This window comes from Dipteris shenzhenensis, chromosome 11 (assembly GCF_047967505.1).
Source record: "Dipteris shenzhenensis isolate YYH24624 ecotype China chromosome 11, Dip_SZ_1.0, whole genome shotgun sequence".
Classification (NCBI taxonomy): domain Eukaryota; kingdom Viridiplantae; phylum Streptophyta; class Polypodiopsida; order Gleicheniales; family Dipteridaceae; genus Dipteris; species Dipteris shenzhenensis.
In genome coordinates this window covers 1,362,492-1,384,653 of record NC_141606.1, presented here as the reverse complement: position 1 = coordinate 1,384,653, position 22,162 = coordinate 1,362,492, and the positions used below count along the sequence as shown (strand labels likewise).

The 22,162-nt window shown below is 41.9% G+C and overlaps 1 protein-coding gene across 1 annotated transcript in view; it reads left to right on the top strand.

Moving 5' to 3' along the window:
- Positions 1-22,162, top strand: part of LOC147896462 (long chain acyl-CoA synthetase 4-like) — a 130,151-nt gene that overhangs the window by 85,691 nt on the left and 22,298 nt on the right. Inside the window, exons 11-12 of the mRNA XM_087382022.1 lie at positions 1,441-1,528; positions 1,666-1,732. Of these exons, the coding sequence (XP_087238148.1) occupies positions 1,441-1,528; positions 1,666-1,732 (155 nt within the window). The remainder of the gene's footprint in view (positions 1-1,440; positions 1,529-1,665; positions 1,733-22,162) is intronic.

The following is a 22,162-nucleotide window of genomic DNA, read 5'->3' as shown; positions in this document are numbered from 1 at the left end:
GAGGGAGATGAAGCCTAGGAACAGCCCACTGACAGGCACAGGAACCAAGAAGGCAGCACACAATAATTTAAAGCCCCTCAGAGGTCCGAACATGGGTTTTTGGGTCCTAGCAGAGGCGCAACTGCAGAGGATACACCCACAGGAGGTTGAAGAAGCTCCAGCAGGGGCGCAAGAGGGATGACGACTTTAAAAAGAGCTATTGAGTGGATGCAGGGCCGCAAGATCTCACCGCTATAACCCAACCTGAAGCTCTCCTCCCACACACACACACCCTCACACCCCCCCCCCTCCCCCTCCAAACACACACACACACATATTGTGGGGCATATGCATTCAAACCAGACCACTACAGGTTGTAAAACAGCCCCTCAGAATTCCATGCCAGGGCAGTAGAGAGGGCAGTGAAGCTTAGCAGCAAGGGTAGAGAATCGAAGGGTCTGTTCCAGGCTCCTGAAGTGCATCTGTGCACTGTAGAAGATGGAAATAGAGATTTCAGCATGGTACAGCAAAGGCGCCAGTGAGATCAGCAGGCCTTAGCCATTCTGAGCACGCAGGAGCGATTAGCAGTTAGGGGAATAGTGTGTGACCTTGTTCCAGCACTAGTAGCAGTAGCACTAGAATTATAAATTTATAAAAAAAGAATAAAGACTAGCTAAGGTTGTGTCCATTCACGCGGTGGAATGATTAAGCATCTGGGATATCCTCAATGGATACTTCCACAGTACGGCTGGAAGGGTCGTCGTCCCCCTATTGTTTGGTGATTGCTCCCATAGATGAATAGAAGTTCCAGAGTTGGTTATGTTTCTAGCTATGGAGGATTTCAGGTGAGAAGAGGGCTGATAGGACTTCAAAAGCATGGTCGAGGATGTCTTCTGGCTACACGGACTTTGGCCTGAGAGAGGGAGTTACTCTGATGGAACAAACTTTCTATGGGCAAACTAGATGCACGCAGTAGCATACTAAGCTTTTCCAAAATATTTAGTAATTTCATCTTCAGATTGGCAAGCTAGATCTAAGAATCAGCATACTAAGCAGCCAACTACCATTTCTTGGGCCAACCCCCCCTCCTTCCTTGTGTGTGAGAGTGGGGGGTGGGCGAACAGGGAAAAAAAACTTTTCCAAAATCCACTGGAAACACTTTTCCTTTCTGTTTATCATTCTTACCACAGTTTCTATAATCGACACCAGGTGATTGTTTGATTATCGTCTCCCCTTGTCCATGTAATGGTGAAATGTGCAATAGGGACGTTACTTGCAAGGCATATCAGTTAGTATGCTACAGTGGGTTTTGTGAATGTTTGAGATTTTTATGCACCCTTCCTTTTCCCAATACCTTGCAACCAGCTTTTGTAATCAGATCTGGACTTTACTTGTGGAGTAGCCCACTAATTTTCTTGACTTAGCATATCTAATCACTTTTATTCATATTGACATGTGAAGGATCCAAAACTTCTGATTGAGGATATTCAGGAGTTGAAGCCATCACTGTTCGTAGGAGTACCTAAGGTTTTTGACCGCGTGTACACAGGTTTCCAACAGCAGTTGTTGTGCACGTTCATTCAGTGAATTAGCAATATTACAATTTCGGTTGATCTTTCTGACTGCTGTTTTTTTCGATTGTTTGAAAGTTAGGGGTTTTGCTTACATAACTCTTTGGTTTTGCAGTGTCAAAAAGACGATTGAGTGAGGCGTCGATCAGCCTTAAGCTACTATTCGAGGCATTATACAGATAGTACGTTGCGTGCACATGTGTGTGTGTGTGTGTGTGTGTGTGTGTGTGTGAGTATGTGAAGAAAAAATGTGTGTGTGTGTGTGTGTGTGTGATGTGGAGGAGTGTCATATGTTGGGGTTGAGGAGTGTCGTGAGAGAAGCGGAGAGGAGTGCTCGCTGATCAGCGTCGTCTGGGATAGTTTGGCACCTGCCGTTTTGTCCGTACCACCGTACGGCCGTCATACGGTTTCCGTACGAAGCTAGCGTTAGGATTCCGTTCCATCGAGGCTCCGTTCAATCTTGCACGACAGTTCGTACCTGCAGTCTTCCTTCTCAAATCCCGTACAGCTCGTCCGTACTTTTCCGTACAGTCGTCTATTTTTCTCGTCCGTACTGTTCTCGTACTAGCTCCCGTACAGTCGTTTGAATTTTCCGTACACAGTCTGTTTTCCCGTACAGCCTGTCAGCAGTCCCGTACAGTTTGTCAGTTCTTTCCTGCAATCTCTCCTTCTGTCCGTACATTTCTATCAGTTTCTTTGTGCCACCGTACAGTGTGTCAATTCAGCCTCCGTACAGCCTGCCAGCCCTTCTTTGTGCTCAGTCCGATTCTCGCTGTTTGATATCTGTTGAATCCCTTAGCCGCCATGGCAGAACCAAACAAGTACTATGTCAAGAGAGCCCTCTCTCCTGAACCCAAAAGACAATCAAGGGAAACCTCTTCCCCCATAGCTCCTTCTTCTGAAGATGCTTCCTATGTGTTTGATATGCTGAATGATGATTTTCAACAAAGTAGAAGGGAATGGATTCAACCTGCTCCGGAACTCACTTACAAAATGAAGCTGCCATCTCTTGTGCATCCTTTGAAGAAGCTCTCTCAAACTGCAATTATCATCTTTTTCCCAGGAAAAATTCCCTCTGCTAATGATGTGGGACAATGGGTGAATTCTCTCCTAGGTGGATGCTATGTAGAAGGAGTCTATTTTGCCTCCCGAGGATTTTATGAAGTTCATCTTTTGGATGCTTTGACAAAACAAAAGATGCTGGAAATGTCTCCTTTATTTTTCGGTCGCTAGATGGTGCATATCATGCCCTGGTCCCCTAATAAGGACTATCAGAACCTCATCAAGCATCATTGCCCCGTATGGGTTGAAGTGGTTGATTTTCCAGATTATATGAGAATAGAGCTTCCAGGTTTAGCTATGACATTGGGACAAGTGATCTGTCCCCCTCGTCCCACAGGTAATAAAAATCGTTTTTGCATCTTATGGGATACTGATAGACTGACCCCTTTCTCTATTGCAGTTGAGATTGAGGGTGTTAATTTGGGCAAGAAATATTTCACTTTAAAATGGGGCATTTTTGCTGGAGCTTGTTTTTCTTGTCACAAATTTGGGCATCTTGCTTCTGAGTGTCCCTCTATCCTTCATCCACCTCCTCCAGCTGCTATTCCTCTGCCATCTAATAAAGGAGGTCAGAAGACATATGTGGAAAAGATTGAAGCTAAAGGAGCAAAGCCTTCAGTCCATACAGGGAGCTAGGCCAATTCAGCTCAAAATAAGGATAAAGGCAAAAGCAAGTTAGGAGAAAATATTTCATCATCTCATGAGGGATGGCAGACTGCAAAGAAGACGGTGCCTCTCAAACAAAGACCTCTCCAATCTCGTAATTGGGATGCCTCTGCTCCTTCTCCAGGATAATCTTCTACCTCTTCAAGCAGCCCCATCTCAAAGGCATGGGTCAATGCAGTCAAGAAGGGTCTTCCCCTTTGTGAAGAAGATGATATTATCAGGGAATTGGAAGCTGAGGGTCAGCAAGACCCTGTGGCAATGGCAGAGGCTTGAGGCCTCCCGTTCTTTTGGAGGACCGATCATTCTCTTGTATATATTTTCATGCGTGCTTCTCTTAAATGTTTTTCCTATAATATACAGGACCTCTGCAACCAGAATAAATGGAGGCTTCTTTGGCATTATATAAATACAACTCATCCGGATGTTGTGTGTCTGCAAGAGCATAATCAGCATTTTTTTGCTGGCCAGCATGGGTTTTTTTCTGGATATGATATATTTTATTCAGGATCTGAACAATTCTCTGGGCTGTGCATTTTAGCCAGACATGATCTGCAACCCTGGATAGCATATAATGATCTAGGTGGACGATGGATGATTATCCAATGTATGATCAATGGAGAGATTTTTGAAATAGGATCTTTGTATGCCTCTCAAAATTCAGCTTCCAGAGCTCAAATGTGGAACTCCATAAAGCAATATCCTTGGTCCTCTAATGCTCTACTTTGTGGAGATTTCAACAATTCTCCTCACTGGAAGGATAATACCACTCATAAATCCCATATACTGCCCTTTGAAATCCAGCAATGGGAACACATGACATCATCACTTCGATTTGCAGATTTATGGACAGCAATTCACCCTTCAGTGATGGGATTTACATATCATCATAATGCTTTAACAGATTATTGGGCCAGGCTTGATAGATATTATCTCATTCATGCTCAGCAATATGATGAATATACATGTCAGATGTGGACTGATTATTCACAACAATTATCTGATCACACTCCACTTTGGCTCACCCTTTCTTTTGGTATGCCTCTGGATGACTTGCAGCTCTCTTCAGTCAGAAATTTACAGGTTAATCAATTATATCTTTCTCATGAAAAATTTCAGCATATGATCAGACTGGCTTGCAGGCCATTGCTATCCCATGCTCAGGAGGATCTGGAATTTGCTTGAATCTCTTTCATCCATCGTATTCAAAATGTCATTAAGGAATATGGAAGATAGTACATGGCAGAAACCAGACAGCATATCCAGTGGGCAAAATCATACAAGCAGTATTTGGTACAGATTAGTCATCAAAGATCTCTATCTGATTCTGAGCAGCATTTACTGTCTTGTGCTTCCTCCATAATTGATGCCAATGATAAACGCAAGCTGTCCAAATGGCAGATCAGGGCCAGAGTTAAACCTATACTAGATAAGGGCTGTTCCTCTAAATCTTTTTTTCGGAACTTACATGCACATAGACAAAGCCAATCTATCATGAGGGTAAGGAAATCAGATGGTCTTTGGACCCAGTCTCTCTCTCAGCTAGAAAAACAATGTCTGGATCATTTTCAGCTCCTTTTTTCTCAGCCATCTTCTTCTACACCTCAGGTCGCATTGGCTCGTAACAGATTTACTGAGCTTGTTTCTCCCATTGTCTCCTCGCAAAAAGCCTCAATGCTGGAAATGTCTTTTTCAGATGATGAATTGGATGAAGCCCTTAAGCATTTGGGTAAACATAAATCCCCTGGCTGGGATGGTCTGACGGTTGAATTTTTTGAAGCCTTTTGGCCTGAATTGAAGGGTCCAATTCTGCAGTTTATTAATGCAGCATGGCAGCACCAACATCTTCCCTCAGCTTGGAAGCATGGTCTGGTTAAGCTTGTGCCCAAAAAACTTTTTTGTGAGACTATGGATGACTGGAGGCCCATCACTTTGATGCCGGTAATATACAAACTGATTGCCAAAATGTTGGTACACCAGATAAAGGATATCCTTCATGATGGACTTCATCCCACGCAATATGGTTTTGTTCCAAGATGGCACATACATGACAATATCTCTAGCACTCTTATCGCAATGGAATATGCTAAATATTCAAATCAAGATGTGTTGGTCATGCAGGTGGATGTGGCGAAGGCATTTGATACAGTACAGTGGGATTATGTCTCTCAAATCATGCTAAAACTTGGTTTTGGGCCAAAGCTAGCTAATGTCATATATTGGCTTTACTCAAATTCCACTGCACAATGCTTTATAGGGAAACATTTGTCTGAGTCTTGGACTCTCGAACGTTCATTTCAACAAGGATGCCCTCTCAGTGCCTTGCTTTATGCCATCGCTTCACATCCTTTGCTTCTTTATATGGATCACATGGTTGATACTGGACAGCTAGAGGGGCTTCAGATTTCTGGTTCACGACCCTTCATAGCACAGGCCTATGCAGATGATTCATTGTTCATGCCAAAGAACAGTCCATTGGAGATTCGCCTCTTGATGGATACCCTTTCAGATTTTGGGTTGGCAGCTGGTCTTAAAATTAATTTTCAGAAATCAGAACTCTTGCCTCTCAAGCATTGTGATTGGCATGCCTATTCTGTGGCCAGGCCAGATTATTCAACCGGAAAATATAGTAAGACATTTGGGCTATCCTATTGGCTGGACAATCAGCAATAAGCAACAAATGTCGTGGGTGTTCAACAAAATTCAGGACAAATTAGAATATTGGAAGATCTCCACTTGGCCTCTGCATGTACGGCTTCGAATTGTCCAGTCTATTGTTCTAGCTTATGTCCAGTTCTACCTTCCTCTATTACATTGGTCATCTCGAGATCTCACATCTTTTATGTCTCAAGCCATGGAGATTTTTTGGAAAACTAAGCTTCATAAAAAAGCTTTATGGTTGCTCAAAATGGACTTGCTTTGCTCACCCAGAATGCATGGTGGCTTGAATATAATAAACATCAAATATCATGTGTTGGCAAGAAAGATCACTATGCTCAAGACATTCTTTCAACAAGAGCAGCCTTGGTCTATTATGCTAGCAATTTTGTGTGGTCAGATGCACACACATGCTTATGGACATTGGCTAGTAGATCCATCGGAAGTAGTACTTGAAAAATTTCAAGGTAAAATCCCTGGTTGTCCATTTTCTAATTCCTTGATTCAGGATTGGAAGCAAGTACTCTCTCACATCAAATGGTCTCCTCATCCTGCTTCTCTAGCATCTTCACTCAGATTGGAAAGTATTCATTGGAGTGCTGTGTTTTCCTCTCCCCTTGCTGGTCAACAACCCATCAGAGCTTACAATCTTATGAAATTGGGTATCCGGTTCATTGATGACGTTGTAGATATATTCTCCCTTTTCCAGTAGCATGTCGACAATACAACCTGGAAATATTCTCCCTTTTCCAGTAGCATGTCGACAATACAACCTGGGAATGCATCATAGACCTATTTGGAAAGCTATTGCTGATCTCCTACTTCCTCTGGTTCCGATTCCGACATTGAATGTCAGTGACAGGCTTCAAGATTGGCACCTTCAGCCTTCAAGTCCAAGCATTTCCTCTAAGCCTTTGCAGTTCCTAACTTCTATACAGGCTTATCGATTGATATTACCTCCTCCTTGGATTGCTCATCATGCTAATTCTCTATGGCATCTGAACAAATCATTAGCCTGGTGGAAAGGAAGATTGCAAATGATATGGAAGTTGAAAATGCCATTGAAGCAACGACTATTTCTATGGAGATGTATTGTTGGTATTCTTCCAGTGGGAGTGAAATTGGCTAAACGACGGATAGCTTCACCTCTTTGTCCAAGATGTCACCTTACATCGGAGAGTATTCCGCATTTATTGTGGTTTTGTTCATATTCCAGAGACCTTCTAGACAGAATCTCCTATTTTTAATCTCTCAGATTTCCAGCACACAGGTTCTACAGGTTTTTCTGGATGTATGGCAAACTATCAGCTTCTTTGTCACAGTATTCTCTCTTCTTCCACTGGATCAGATACTGGGCCTTATGGACCCTCTGGCTGCAGCGCAATCAAGCATTTCTGAATTCTCCCCTTCAGCATCCTTATGAGTTTTTCAGAGCCTCATTAAGGCAGTCTTTATATGATGCCTTACATGAGGAAGATTTGGATGTTTCTTGTATTCAACTTTTCTTTTACTGCTTCTGATGGATAGGGCTGTAGCTCTATTTTGAGCACTGCCTGGATGTAAATGAATGTTTCATAATATAAGTATCTCGGTTTTACAAAAAAAAAAAAAAGTGAGTATGTGAAGAAAAGCTCTATGCAAGAAGCATGTGCTTCTGATCTTTGGGATACTCTCCATTTTGGAGACTTCCCATTTTGTAAAGTTATGACAATATAAATACAATGCACTGGATATTACCAAAAAAAAAAGTGTGTGAGTATGTGATCTAGGAGAGAGCGATGGAGCCCTCCTCCTCTTCCTCCCTGTTTCCATCAATACCATCCATGTCCGTACAATCTCCGTCAGTACCGTCCCCCTCCACGACCTTGCTGCATGTATGTGTGTGTGTGTGTGTATATGTGTGTGGTGTGTGTGTGAGGTGTGGTGTGTGTGCGAGAGAGAGAGAGAGGAGACAGCCTTCCGCAACAGCTCTAGACCCTCCCCCAACCAGCCCATGAGCCTCAGCTTCCTGTTATGGTGCATCAGAGCTCAAAAAACGGTGTTTTGGAGCAGCTACTACCTGCCGTAGAGCCCGCCAGAGCCCCTTACAGATTCCGTACAGGTGTACGGCCTGTACGGACTGTTCCGCCTGCTGCAGTTTGCTGCTACCAGTTCATCTCCGGCTCCTGGATCAATTTCATACAGGGATTTGCTTGCGGACTACATCTACACACTGATTTTGAAGGCTTTTTGCTCCCGTTTCTCTCCTCTTGTGTCCCTGGGTCCGGTGCACCTTTCCCATCGCCAAAATCTTCCCTTTTTCTCTGAAATATAGTTCAACTGGGAATTTTTACTGGTTTTTTCTCTCCTTTTCCTCTACAAAACTGTTTTTATCTTCTCTCGACCTCTACATCTCTCTTTCCCCTCTTCTCCTTACAAATACACTCCTTTTCTCTTCTCTATGGGCTTCTTGTGGGCTTTTTTGGGACTGTTTTTTTTCTCCACTATCACTTTACAGGTACCTCCTTTCTGGGTTCCACTTTTTACAAAGCTATGGCTGAATTTTCCTATGAAAAAACTTTTCAAAAGGATCGTTCAATTCATTGTAAGAAGCAAAAGCAAGCTGAGGGTCAGCATGACCCGGTATATGATTCTCTTGAGGCACAATTGGTCTATGATGTCATGCATGAAGGATTTGCAGACACAAGGAAAGAGTGGAAAGACTCGCTTCCATCGGTTGGCCTCATGGTTGAAGTGGATGAAATTGTGGATCCAGTTAGAGAATATGCAAAAAATGCAACCATTTTATTTTTTCCAGGCCGGATGCCACCTGCTGCAGGGATAGGCAACTGGTTGACTCGCACACTGGCTGGCTCGTTTGTTCGCAAGGTACACTATGCAGCCAGGGGTTTTTTTGAGGTCATTATGCTAGATGAGATACACAGACAAATGCTTTTGGAACATTCGCCCCTCTTTTTTGGGCAGCAAATGGTGCACGTATTGCCATGGTCTCCCACAAGGGATTTTCAGGCTTTAATCTGACACAGATGTTCGGTCTGGGTTGAAGTTGTAGACTTCCCGCAATGCATGGCTTCACTCTTGCCTAAAATTGCAGCAACTTTAGGCAAAGTGGTCTGCCCACCACGGCCTGATGGCAACTCGAATCGATTTTGCATTCTCTGGGATACTGATAATCCCACACCAGACTCTTATTCAGTCATGGTGAACAATGTAGACATGGGAAGTGCTTTTTAGAAACTGAAATGGGGATTATTTACAGGGGCTTGTTTTGACTGCAAAAAATTTGGACACATGGCTTCACAGTGTCCAATGAATTAGCATAAAATGCCTCCTGCTACTTTGCTTGTTCAAATGCCTACTAAAGATGCTCCTACCTCCATTGCAAATAAAAACAAAGGTAGTAGACAGTTTTTTGGAATTCAGGATAAAGGCAAAGCTCCAGTGGTTTCAAATGGGAATGTTTCTTCACATTCACCTCCTGCTATTCAACCTTCAACAAAAGGACAGAAACCTCCAACTGATGGATGGCAAAGTCCAAGAAAAGCTATTTCTGCTCGAAGACTTCCACCCCCTGGCACTTGGAATGGTGCGTCTTCTAGTGGAAACACCCTAGAGGTCAATACAGGAATTGGGATCACATGGGCTGCAGTGACAGCTAGCAGAACACTCTTCCCTGAAGAAGAGGTTGCTGCTTTGCTGTCTACTCCTTAGGTGGATATTTCTTCTCAAGGAAGAGGCCTTGACCCTGAGATAGAAATGCAGGGCTGACATCATGAAGTTTGCTGTTGTACATAGTTGTTATTTTACTATAAATATCTGTAAATATGACTGCTCATATCAAATGTTTTACACTCAATGTCCAAGGGATGTGTGATGGTAGGAAATGGAAATTTGTGTGGCTGTATATCAATAGATTTCAGCCTGACATAGTGGCATTACAAGAACACAGCCAACATGTCTATGCAGGAAAGACAGGTCACTATTGTGGCCATGATATTTTCTATGCTGGGGAGCACTCTTTCTTAGGGGTAGTCTTTCTGATCAAACATGAGCTTCAGCCAGTTATTGCTTTAAATGACAATAAAGGCAGATGGCTTATTCTTCAATGCATCATTCGAGGAGAGGTGTTTGAATTTGCTTCTGTCTATGCACCTCAATCCTCTCGAGAAAGAACTGCAATTTGGGATGCCATGCAACAATATCCATGGAGATACCATGGCTTTATATGTGGGGATTTCAATAATGCTCCACAACAGGGTGACAATACCTCCAGACATACTCATATGTTAACCCCTGAAAGGCATGCATGGTCTCAATTACTGATGCATCTTGATTTGGTTGACCTTTGGAAGGAATTGCAGCCTTTGTCACCTGGATACACCTTCCAACATAATGCCCTTTCTTCTGATCAGGCACGTCTGGATCGATGGTATAGTGTAGCTCCGCAACAAAATGGTGAAGTTACATGCAAAATGTGGATTGACTATGCCTTTGTGCATTCAGATCATGCACCTCTATGGTTACGGTTATCCTTTCATGATATGCCAGATGATAGATTGCCACAAAGGCGACATCTGCTGATCGTGAACAATAGCTATTTGCAACATGCTGCTTTCAAGGCCATGGTTACTGAAGCATCTCATTCTCTGTCTTCTCGCAGCCATATTGATATTGATAATGCATGGGATTCTTTTGTTTCCAAAATGCAAGTTGTGATTAGAGGTTATGGCAAGTCTTACATGAAGACTCTGAGGGAAACTATTGCTCAGGCTAAATTCACTTGTCAGGACCTCACTGAACTCAGCCATCTTCGTTCGTTGTCCCTGCATGAGCAAACAACACTATGCCAAGCTAGACATTGTCTTAAACTCAATGATCACAGGAAATTGGCTGAATGGGAGACTAGAGCAAGACAAAGAGCCTTTACAGATAAAGGCTGCTCTTCCAAACAATTTTTCAAAAGCTTGCATCAGAGGAGATTAAAAACAAAAATTTGCAGGGTGCTTATGCCTGATGGTTCATGGACTACCTCACGGTCACAGCTTGCTTCTGTTTGTGTGCATCATTTCTCTTAGCAGTTTGGTTCTGTAGTTCCTCCCTCGCAGTAGGTTTTGGTTGCACGAAATTTACTCTTACAGCATGTTTCTCCTATTATTTCCACTACTCAAGCTTTGGAATTGGAGGAACCTATTACTGAGAGGGAATTGTCAGATGCAATCAAATCCTGTGGCAGATGGAAATCTCCAGGATGGGATGGTCTTACAGTTGAGTTTTTTCTAGAATATTGGCCTCTTTTGAAGCATACATTGCTGCATATGGTGAACACTGCTTGGCAAAATCAGAAAATGCCAGACACATGGAAGAGAGGTCTTGTTAAACTCCTTCCCAAAAAGCAAATTTGTGAATCTTTGGCCGACTGGAGACCTATCACCCTTATACCAGTCATTTACAAAGTTACTACCAAAATGATTGTCGATCGGCTAAAGGGGTTTTTACATGATGGGTTGCATCCTGCGCAATATGGTTTTGTTCCGCGTAGGCATATCACAGATAACATTGCTAATGCCTATGTTGGAATTGAATATGCCAAATACACGTAGCAGGATGTTTTGCTATTGTAAGTTGATATTGCCAAAGCCTTTGATACTGTTAAGTGGGATTTTATTTCATCGACTATGCAGGCATTGGGATTTGGCACAAAAATGCAGCAAGTTATCACTTGGCTATATCAAGATAGTAAAGCTTCCTGCATACTTTCAGGGGATATTTCTACAACCTGGACTCTTGGTTGTTCTGTTAGGCAAGGATGTCCCCTAAGTGCTTTGCTTTTTGCCATAGCCACTCATCCAATGCTTCAATATCTGGACCACCTTTTGGACACTGACCAGTTGCACAGTTTGGAGATTCCTGGCAGTCATAGCATGATCGCTCAAGCATATGCTGATGATTCTTTCTTAACCCAAAAAATACTCGGAGTGATCTGTCCATGATTATGCAGGCTCTTTCTACATATGGATTGGCTGCTGGTCTTAAGGTCAGTTTTTAGAAATCAAAATTGTTGCCGTTGCATGCTCATGAATGGCACAGTCTTTTGTGGCCTGGGGAAATTGTTCCCGCTTCTCAATTGATTCGACATCTTGGCTATCCTCTAGGTTGGGGACTCACCCATTCTCAACAAACTGATTGGGTGCTCACAAAGTTGAGGGCAAAACTTGAATATTGGAAGCTTGCAACTTGGATGTTCGTTTGCGAATAACACAATCCATTTTGATAGCATACATACAATTTTATCTGCCTCTCATTATGTTCACTAAGGCAGATCTGATTTCCTTTATGTCAGCTATCATGGAAATTTTCTGGTGTTCATAAAATGGCAAGAAAAGTCTCAGATTATTCTCTATGCATCGTCTCTGTTCTCCAAAGATGCACGGGGTTCTGAACATTCTCAATATTCAAATGCATTTACTTGCTCACATAGGGAAAATGATGTTGCAGTTTATGCAAGGAGATCAGCCTTGGGCTTTCATGATCCGCTCTCTTTTATTACATATTCATACTTCTACCTTTGGGCATTGGTAGCCTACTCAGTGGGATTTCCGATTTGGCTCTATCCAAGGCAAGATCAGAGGCTGCCCTTTTGTCTCTTGCCTGCTTCTTGATTGGAAACATATTTTATCTTACTTGGAATGGAATTGCCGGGATTCTTTGTCGGGAAATTCTTTGAGGGTTTAGAATATTTATTGGTCTAAAGTATTCCACCCTTCTTTGGCCATACAAGAACCCAGACGTTCTTATTTTCTCTCTTTCAAAGGCATTTCTTCTGTGGCGGATGTACTTCAGGATGATGGCACTCTTTTATCCTTTTCTATGGCTGCTAGCAAATACGGTTTGGGAGCTCATTATCGTCCTTTATGGCATAGGATTTCAGCAATGCTTCAACCGTTCTTGCCGGTACCTCATTTGGAACTTCAGAATAGGCTTGAGGATTGGATTTTACATTCTTCTTCCTCTTCATCCCGTCCTTTGAAGCTCTCACATATCACAGTGTCATCTCTGTATAAAGTGTTATTATTTCCGCCTTGGATTTCTGATAGAGCAAATACTGTTTGGCATATGGATTGCCCACTAAAGTGTGGAGAAAACGACTGCGTCTCCTTTGGCATTATAAAGTCCCTCTTCGGCAACAGCTTTTCCTTTGGCGAGTCCTGCTTGGCATTTTTCCATCTGGCCAGTTACTCGCACATAGACGTATTGCTCCGGCGGTTTGCCACAAATGCCTACACTCTACTGAATCTGTGCTTCGCATCTTTTGGCTCTGTCCACACACTAGTGACTTCATCGCTCTCATCCGACAGAGGCTTCGAGCGAGATTTCCCACTGTTACTTTTGGCAGGTTTTTCTGGTTGTTTGGTTTTCATCAAGCTAGACAGGGTTTTGACTTATTTTTTGTATGGGTACGTTACTGGGCACTGTGGACTTTATGGATGGACAGAAATCATAGAGTCTTTGGTGATCCCCTATTTTTCATCTTTTGTTTTTTTCAAACGATCTCTGCAGCAATCATTCTATGATTGCGTTTAGACTCGTTTGATTGATCAGGATGTATATACAGCTTATACTGAGATCTTCAGTTGAGTAGTAGTTACTCCACTTTCGAAGTAACTATGAATGTAATTATTTTACAGCAATAAAAGATTTCTTCCCATGAAAAAAAGTGTGTGTGAGGTGTGTGTGTGGAGGAGTATGCGTGAGAGAGAGCTGCGCATAGGAGTGTGCGTGAGCGAGACGACATGCTCCACTTTTGCTTTGAACTGTCTGAAGCCTATTCAGAGCCCTTACCTCTGCTCGCGGGAGATTTCAGCCATCTTGTGTGCTCTCAAAGCCACCCTCAGCGCCTCGTCTTTAGTTTCCTCTCTAAAGCCCGCTCTGTAAGTGCATAGGATACGTGTAAGTTGTGTGTGAGACAGTCTTCCTGCAAGGAATTTAGTCGCAACAGGTTCCCGTGCCCTCTTGTCCAGGTTTCGTGCCTTTCTGTCCAGGTCCCATGCCCAACTGCTACAGCGTCGCTGTCCTTATTTTGGTTTCAACACACCTTCGGCTAATGATGTGGGCCAATGGGTGAATTCCCTCTTAGGTGGATGCTATGTGGAAGGAGTTTATTTTGCCTCCCGAGGATTTTATGAAGTTTATCTCTTGGATGCCTTGACAAAACAAAAGATGCTGGAAATGTCCCCTTTATTTTTTGGCCGTCAGATGGTGCATATCATGCCTTGGTCTCCTAATAAGGACTATCAGAATCTCATCAAGCACCATTTCCCTGTATGGGTTGAAGTGGTTGATTTCCTAGATTACATGAGAACGGAGCTCCTAGCTTAGCAATGACATTGGGACAAGTGATATGTCCCCCTCGTCCCACAGGTAATAAAAATCGCTTTTGCATATTATGGGATACTGATAGACCAACCCCTCCATCTATTGCTGTTGAGATTGAGGGTGTTAATTTGGGAAATAAATATTTCACTTTGAAATGGCCAAATTTTTGCGCTTCTGAGTGTCCCTCTATACTTCATCCTCCTCCTCTAGCTGCCATTCCCCCGCCTTCTAATAAAGGAGGTCAGAAGACTTATGTGGAAAAGACAAAAGGCAAAGGAGCAAAGCCTTCAGTTCATATAGGGAGTCAAGTCATTTCAGCTCAAAACAAGGATAAAGGAAAGAGCAAGCAAGTGGAAAATAATCCATCTTCTCATGAGGGTTGGCAGACTGCAAAGAAGACAGTGCCTCTCAAACAAAGACCTCTCCAATCTCGTAATTGGGATGCTTCTGCTCCTTCTCCAGGTCAACCATCTACCTCTTCTGACAGCCCCATCTCAAAGGCATGGGTTAATGCAATCAAGAAGGGTATTCCGCTTTGTGAAGAAGATGATCTGGTCAAGGAATTGGATTTTGAGGGTCAGCAAGACCCTGAGGCAATTACAGAGGCCTGATGCCTCCTTTTCTTTCTGAAGACTACTCATTTCTTGTACATATTTTAATGCGTGCTTCTCTTACATGTGTTTCTTACAATATACAGGGCCTCTGCAACCAGAATAAATGGAGGCTTCTTTGGCACTATATAAATAAAACTTATCCAGATGTAGTGTGTCTGCAAGAGCATAATCAGCATTCTTTTGGTGGCCAGCATGGGTTCTTTTCAGGATATGATATATTTTATGCAGGCTCTGATAAATTCTCTGGGGTGTGCATTCTAGCCAGACATGATATGCAGCCCTGTGTAGCATATAATGATCTTTGTGGCCGATGGATGATTATCCAATGCATGATCAATGGAGAGATTTTTGAAATTGGTTCCTCGTATGCCTCTCAAAGTTCAGCTTGTAGAGCTCGAATGTGGGATTCCATAAAGCAATATCCTTGGTCCACAAATGCTATACTTTGTGGTGATTTCAATAATTCTCCTCGCTGGAAGGACAATACCACACATAAATCCCATATGCTGCCCTTTGAAATTCAGCAATGGGAACATATGATTTCATCACTTTGTATTGCAGATTTATGGACAGCAACCCACCCTTCAGTTTTGGGATTTACATATCATCATAATGCCTTTACAGAATATTGGGCTAGGCTTGATAGATTGTATCTTATTCCTGCTCAGCAATATGATGATTATACATGTCAAATGTGGACTGACTATTCTCAACAACTATCTGATCACACTCCACTTTGGCTGAACTTTTCATTTGGCATGCCTCTGGATGATATGCAGCTCTCTTCAGTCATACACTTACAAGTCAATCAATTATATCTTTCTCATGAAAAATTCCAGCAAATGATTCGATTGGCTTGCAGGCCATTGTTATCTCACGCTCAGGAGGATATTGACTTTGCTTGGAACTCTTTTGTACATCGCATTCAAAATGTCATCAAGGAGTATGGAAGATGGTACATGGCAGAAACCAGGCATCATATCCAGTGGGCAAAATCACACAAGCAGTCCTTGGTACAGATTAGCCATCAAAGGTCCCTTTCGGCTTCTGAATAGAGTTCATTGTCTTGTGCTTCTTCCATAATTGATGCTAATGATAAACGTAAGCTTTCCAAATGGCAGACAAGGGCTAGAGTTAAGTCTATGCTAGATAAGGGCTGCTCCTCAAAATCTTTTTTTCAGAATTTACATGCATATCGACAAAGTCAATCTATCATGAGAGTCAAAAAATCAGATGGTATTTGGACCTAGACTTTATCTTAGCTAGAAAAACAATGTTTGAATCATTTTCAATTGCTTTTTTCTCAGCCATCTTCTCCTACTCCTCAGATTGAATTGGCGCGGAGAAAATTTATTGATCTTGTTTCTCCTATAGTTTCTTTGCCAAAAGCTCTTTTTCAGATATTGAGTTGGATGATGCTCTCAAACATTTGGGTAAACATAAATCCCCTGGCTGGGATGGTTTGACGGGGGGATGAGCATTTTCCGAGCAAAATCTTGCGAGCGTCCGAGCGAAGGAAAAAAAAAGCTTCCAACTATGCAAAAATATGACAAAAATGGATCATAAGAAAACATAGTTTCACTTAGAAATATGAAAAGTATTATAGAAATGCCTATTTTATACACGAATATTTATGTGAATCTTTTGGAATGGTGAGAACATAATGGGATGGCTTTTGAAGAAACCCACATGTAGAGTAGACTTCTCTATGAAAATTCCCTTATGATCCTTCTTACAACTTTTTACTTAATAGGGGGTGACATTGAAAAACCTCTCTCAACCTATCTTCATGAAAGGGTTTCTCCAAAGAAAACTCATTGAAGCAAGCCAGCAAAGTAGTTTCGCCAGCGAAACCCCTTTGAACAAGGTCTTTCAAGGTAGTTTCGCTGGCGAAACTACCTTGGACAGCACTTTTAAAAGTGACATAACTTTCACATCCAATGTCCAAATATAGTCATTCAGCCACTCAAATTGATCGGAAAACCCCATTTGAGCACATCTATGGGGTTATATTTTGGAAAACCTTGCATATATAGTATTAAATATTACATGTATTTTATGAGAGTGATATATAAGCCCAAGTTAATACTTATTTATAGTAATTTAAACTTCGGTAGAAACATGTCCATAAATATCTTGTTATTAATACTATCAAAACACTTGAAAGATATTGACATATGATATAAATGTGTTTAATAAGTAATTATTTATGTATAATATTATTATATTGAGAGTGATTATGAGGGACGTTTCTTAAATGAATTATTTTTCAATACTTTTTTAAGGTAATAACAAGGGTACAAAGGGATGTCTATGAATAAGAAGATTTATGTTATGTAGAAATGAATGAGTGACTAGTCTATATAATTTTATGATAAAGGGATCTAGTTCTAATAAAGATAAAAGTGTAAAAACCATGTTTCCTAAAGAAATACTATTTTTAAAATCTCTTGAAAAACACGCTCGTATAAACCTGCTCATAGGTATTTGCTCGTAAAATTGACGCATCCGTTTGACGGTTGAATTTTTTGTAGCCTTCTGGGCTGAATTGAAGGGTCCAATCTTGAAGATCATTAATGTAGCCTGGCAACATCAACATCTTCTTTTAGTTTGGAAGCATGGTCTGGTCAAGCTTGTGCCCAAAAAACTCCTATGTGAGACTATGGCTAACTAGCGGCCCATCACTTTGATGCTTGTTATATATAAACTTATTGCTAAAATGTTGGTTCTTTGGATAAAGGATATTCTTCATGACAGTCTACATCCCAGGCAATATGGTTTTGTTCCAAGAAGGAATATACATGATAATATCTCCAATACTCTCATCGCAATGGAATATGCTAAATATTCAGCTCAAGATGTATTGGTCATGCAGGTGGATGTGGCAAAGGCATTTGATACCGTACAGTGGGATTATGTCTCTCAAATCATGTCTCGACTTGGTTTTGGGCCAAAGCTAGTTAATATCATTTATTGGCTTTACTCAGATTCCACTGCACAATGTTTTATAGGGAATCATTTGTCTGAGTCATGGACTTTGGCACGGTCAGTTCGATAGAGATGCTCTCTTAGTGCTTTGCTCTATGCTATTGCTTCACATCCTTTGCTTCTTTATATGGATCATCTAGTTGATACTGGACAGCTAGTGGGGCTTCAGATTCTTGGCTCGCGGCCTTTCATTGCACAGGCCTATGCAGATGATTCTTTCTTCATGCCAAAGAATTGTCCTCTGGAGCTTCGTTTATTGATGGATTCCCTTTTTAATTTTGGGTTGGCAGCTGGTCTAAATATTAATTTTCGGAAATCAAAACTCTTGCCTCTCAAGCATTGTGACTGGCATGCTCTCCTTTGGCCAGGTCAGATAATTCCTCCAAAGAACATAGTAAGACATTTGGGTTATCCAATTGGCTGGAAAATCAGAAATAAGTAACAAATGTCTTGGGTATTCAACAAAATTCACGACAAATTAGAATATTGGAAGATCTCCACTTGGCCTTTGCATGTTCGGCTTCGAATTGTCTGGTCCATTGTTTTAGCTTATATCGAGTTTTACCTGCCTTTATTACATTGGTCATCTCGAGATCTCTCTTCTTTTATGTCTCAAGCCATGGAGATTTTTTGGAAAACTAAGCTTCATAAAAAGCTTTGAGGTTGCTCAAAATGGACCTGCTTTGCTCTCCAAGAATGCATGGAGGTTTGAATATTCTCAACATCAAATTTCATGTGTTAGCAAGAAAGATCACTATGCTAAGGGTATTTTCTCAGCAAGAGCAGCCATGGTCTATTATGTTGGTGTTTTTGTGTGGCCAGATGCGCGCAAATCTTATGGGCGTTGGCTAGTTGATCCATGGGAAGTAGTACTTGGCAAGTTTCAAGGTAGAATACCTGGTTGTCCATTTTCTACTGCGTTGATTCAGGATTGGAAGCAGGTGCTTTCTCGCATTAAATGGTCTCCCCAACGTGCTTCTATAGCTTCATCTCCTCGACTGGAAAGCCTTCACTGGAGTGCTGTTTTTTACTCTCCTCTTGCTGTACAACAACCACAATCAAAGCTTACAATCTCATGAAGTTTGGCATCCGGTTCATTGATGATGTGGTAGATACTTAGGGGAATATTCTCTCTTTTCCGGCAGCATGTCAACAATACAATCTTGGGATGCATCATAGACCCATATGGAAAGTTATTGCAGATCTCTTACTCCCTTTTGTTCCGATTCCATCTTTGGAAGTAAGAGACAGGCTTCACGATTGGCAACTTCAGTCTCTAAGTCCAGGATTATCCTCTCAGCCTTTGCATCTATTGACTTCCATACAGGCTTATCGATCGATTTTACCTCCTCCATGGATTGCTCATCATGCAAATGCTTTTTGGCATCTGAATAAGTCTTTAACTTGGTGGAAAGGAAATTAAAATTGATATGAAAGTTGAAAATGCCATTAAAACAGAGACTCTTTTTCTGGAGATGTATTGCTGGTATTTTTCCAATGGGAGTGAAATTGGCTCAAAGACGGATTGCCTCTCCTCTTTGTCCAAAATGTCATCATACTCCTGAGAGTATTCAGCACTTACTGTGGTTTTGTTCAAATTCCAGAGAACTTCTGGACAAGATCTCCTATTTTTTATCTCTCAGATTTCCAGCACACAGGTTCTTGAAGTTTTTCTGGATGTTTGGCAGATTATCAGCTTCTTTGTCACAGTATTCTCTTTTCTTTCATTGGATCAAATACTGGGCTTTATGGACCCTCTGGCTTCAGCGAAATCATGCATTTCTGAATTCATCTCTTCAGCACCCTTATGAGTTCTTCCGGGCCTCATTGCGGCAGTCCTTATTCGATGCCTTGCATGAGGAAGATTTGGATGTTTCTTGCATTCAGCTTTTCTTTTACTGTTTCTGATAGATAGGGCATTGGCTCTTTTCTCGAGCACTGTCCTGTTGTGAAATGGATGTTTCATAATATAATGTTTTTAGTTTCACCAAAAAAAAAAAAAGGTGTGTGTGTGTGTGTGTGTGTGTTTGGGAAGTTCTTCTGGCTATTTGGGTTTCATCCATCCAGACCGGAGTTTCATGTTTTCTTCGTTTGGGTTCGCTACTGGGCACTATGGACTTTATGGACATATAGGAATCGTAAAGTCTTTGGTGATCCTACTTTCTCTTTGTTTGGCTTTTTTAGGCGTTCTTTGCAGCAATATTTCTTTGATTGCTTGCAGACCCGCTGCATAGATCATGAGGTCTTTTTGGCATATACTGAAATTTTCAGTTGATGTAATTGTAGCACCTTATTTTGAGGTTGCTACTCGTATAATATAATCAATCAAAGATTTCACCAAAAAAGTGTGTCTTTGCTGATCCTATATTTTCCTTGTTCGGCTTTTTTAAGCGTTCTCTGCAGCAATCCTTCTTTGATTGCTTGCAGACGCGCTGCATAGATCATGATGTATATCTAGCATACACTGAGATTTTCAACTGATGTAATTTTGGTTGCCTCGTTTTGAGGTCGCTACTCTTGTAATATAATCAATCAAAAGTTTTCACTATTTAAAAAAAAGTGTGTGTGTGTGCAGCCATTCTAAATATAGTGCAGAGCTTGACATGCACCACTCCACACCTTTACTAGGTAGCAATATAGGAATACATGCCTTTACTGGACAACAATACAGTATACAACACGTGGTGGTTTTTGTGTGTGTGTGTGTGAGTTCATTGATCTTCTTCGGCAACGCCTACGAGCGAGATTCCTGACTGTTCCTTTTGGAAAGTCTTTCTAGCTATTTGGTTTTCATCCACCCAGACCGAAGTTTCATCTTTTCTTTGTTTGGGTTCGCTATTGGGCTCTCTGGACTGTAGGCTCACGGAAGCAAAAGAATGCACAAGAGTGGAGCAAGAAGTGAAAGCCGTCACATCAACTAGTGAAAAGTACTATAAAAGAGAACCCTAGGACCTAGTGTCCTAGTGGTACCACTAGTACTAGATGTCATAAGACACTAAAAGTACTAGGTGACCTAAGTGCCAATAACTAAAGCTACATGGCACATATCAGGGCCCAGAGGGCATCAATACGACCAGGAGAAGATGGCCTACAAACCCCCCTCCATGTTATGGGCTGAAGTATTTTGGAAATGTCTCAGAATACCTGGTACTTTTTTGTCATGGTGGCACATGTTCATCCAAAAGGATATAGCCACCTAGGAATGTATAAGGTATGCCAGATCATGTAACAAAGGGAACCAAGTGTAAAGCCTGTCGAAAGACTTCAAACTTGGAACGAGAAAGTGCCTTTGTAAACATATCTGCTATGTTGTTCTCTGTGGGAAGGTAGGACAACTCTATGTCTCCTGCTGACAACCGCTCTCGAACATAATGATAGTGAACTTCAATGTGCTTGGTACGCGCATGAAGCACTGGATTACGTGCAATGGACAAAGCACTCTGGTTGTCAGTGTAGACCATAGTGGAGGATGTCTGGCAAATACCAAGATTTGTAACTATCGAAACCAGACACACTCTACTGTAGCCCTGTACTCAGCCTCACAGTTGGATGTGGCAACTGTTGGTTGCTTCTTGCTGAGCCAAGAGATACATGAATTGCCAAGCAAAAAACAGTTGCCGGTATGTGACACTTTGGTGTCAGAACAACGTGCCCAGTCACTATCCGTGTAAGCATGCATGGTAAGTGAACCCTGATTACCATAGAAGAGAGCTAAATCCTGAGTGCCTTTGAGATATCTGAAGACTCTCTTCACTGCCTGCCAATGCTGTGAACTGGGCATGTGCATGAACCTGTTGAGTTGGGAATCGGGATACTGCATACTGTAAGTTAGGTATAAGTAAATGAGACATCGAACAGCCTGTTGGTAAAGAATGGTGGGCTCCCATCATGAGCTGAAAATTTGAAGCCAAGGTCCACTGGAGTAGAGATTGGCTTGCAATCCTCAAACTGAAAACGATCAAGGAGCTGTCCAATATACTTGGACTGTGACATCATGATAGCCCCCTCAACATGAGCAAACTGAATGCCCAAATAATAGTGCAGCTGTCCCATGTCTGACATTTCAAAAGCTTGCTGCAAATCAGCCTTGAAAGCTGCAATATGCTGAGTATCAGGACCCGGGATCAGCATGTCATCCACTAAACAATTCAGATCCACTCCCACGGACATAAAGAGTGGGCTCTGTGGGGCTATTCTAAAAACCAAGGGACAGTAAGTGTGCATGAATTTTGGCATACCATGCCCTGGGTGCCT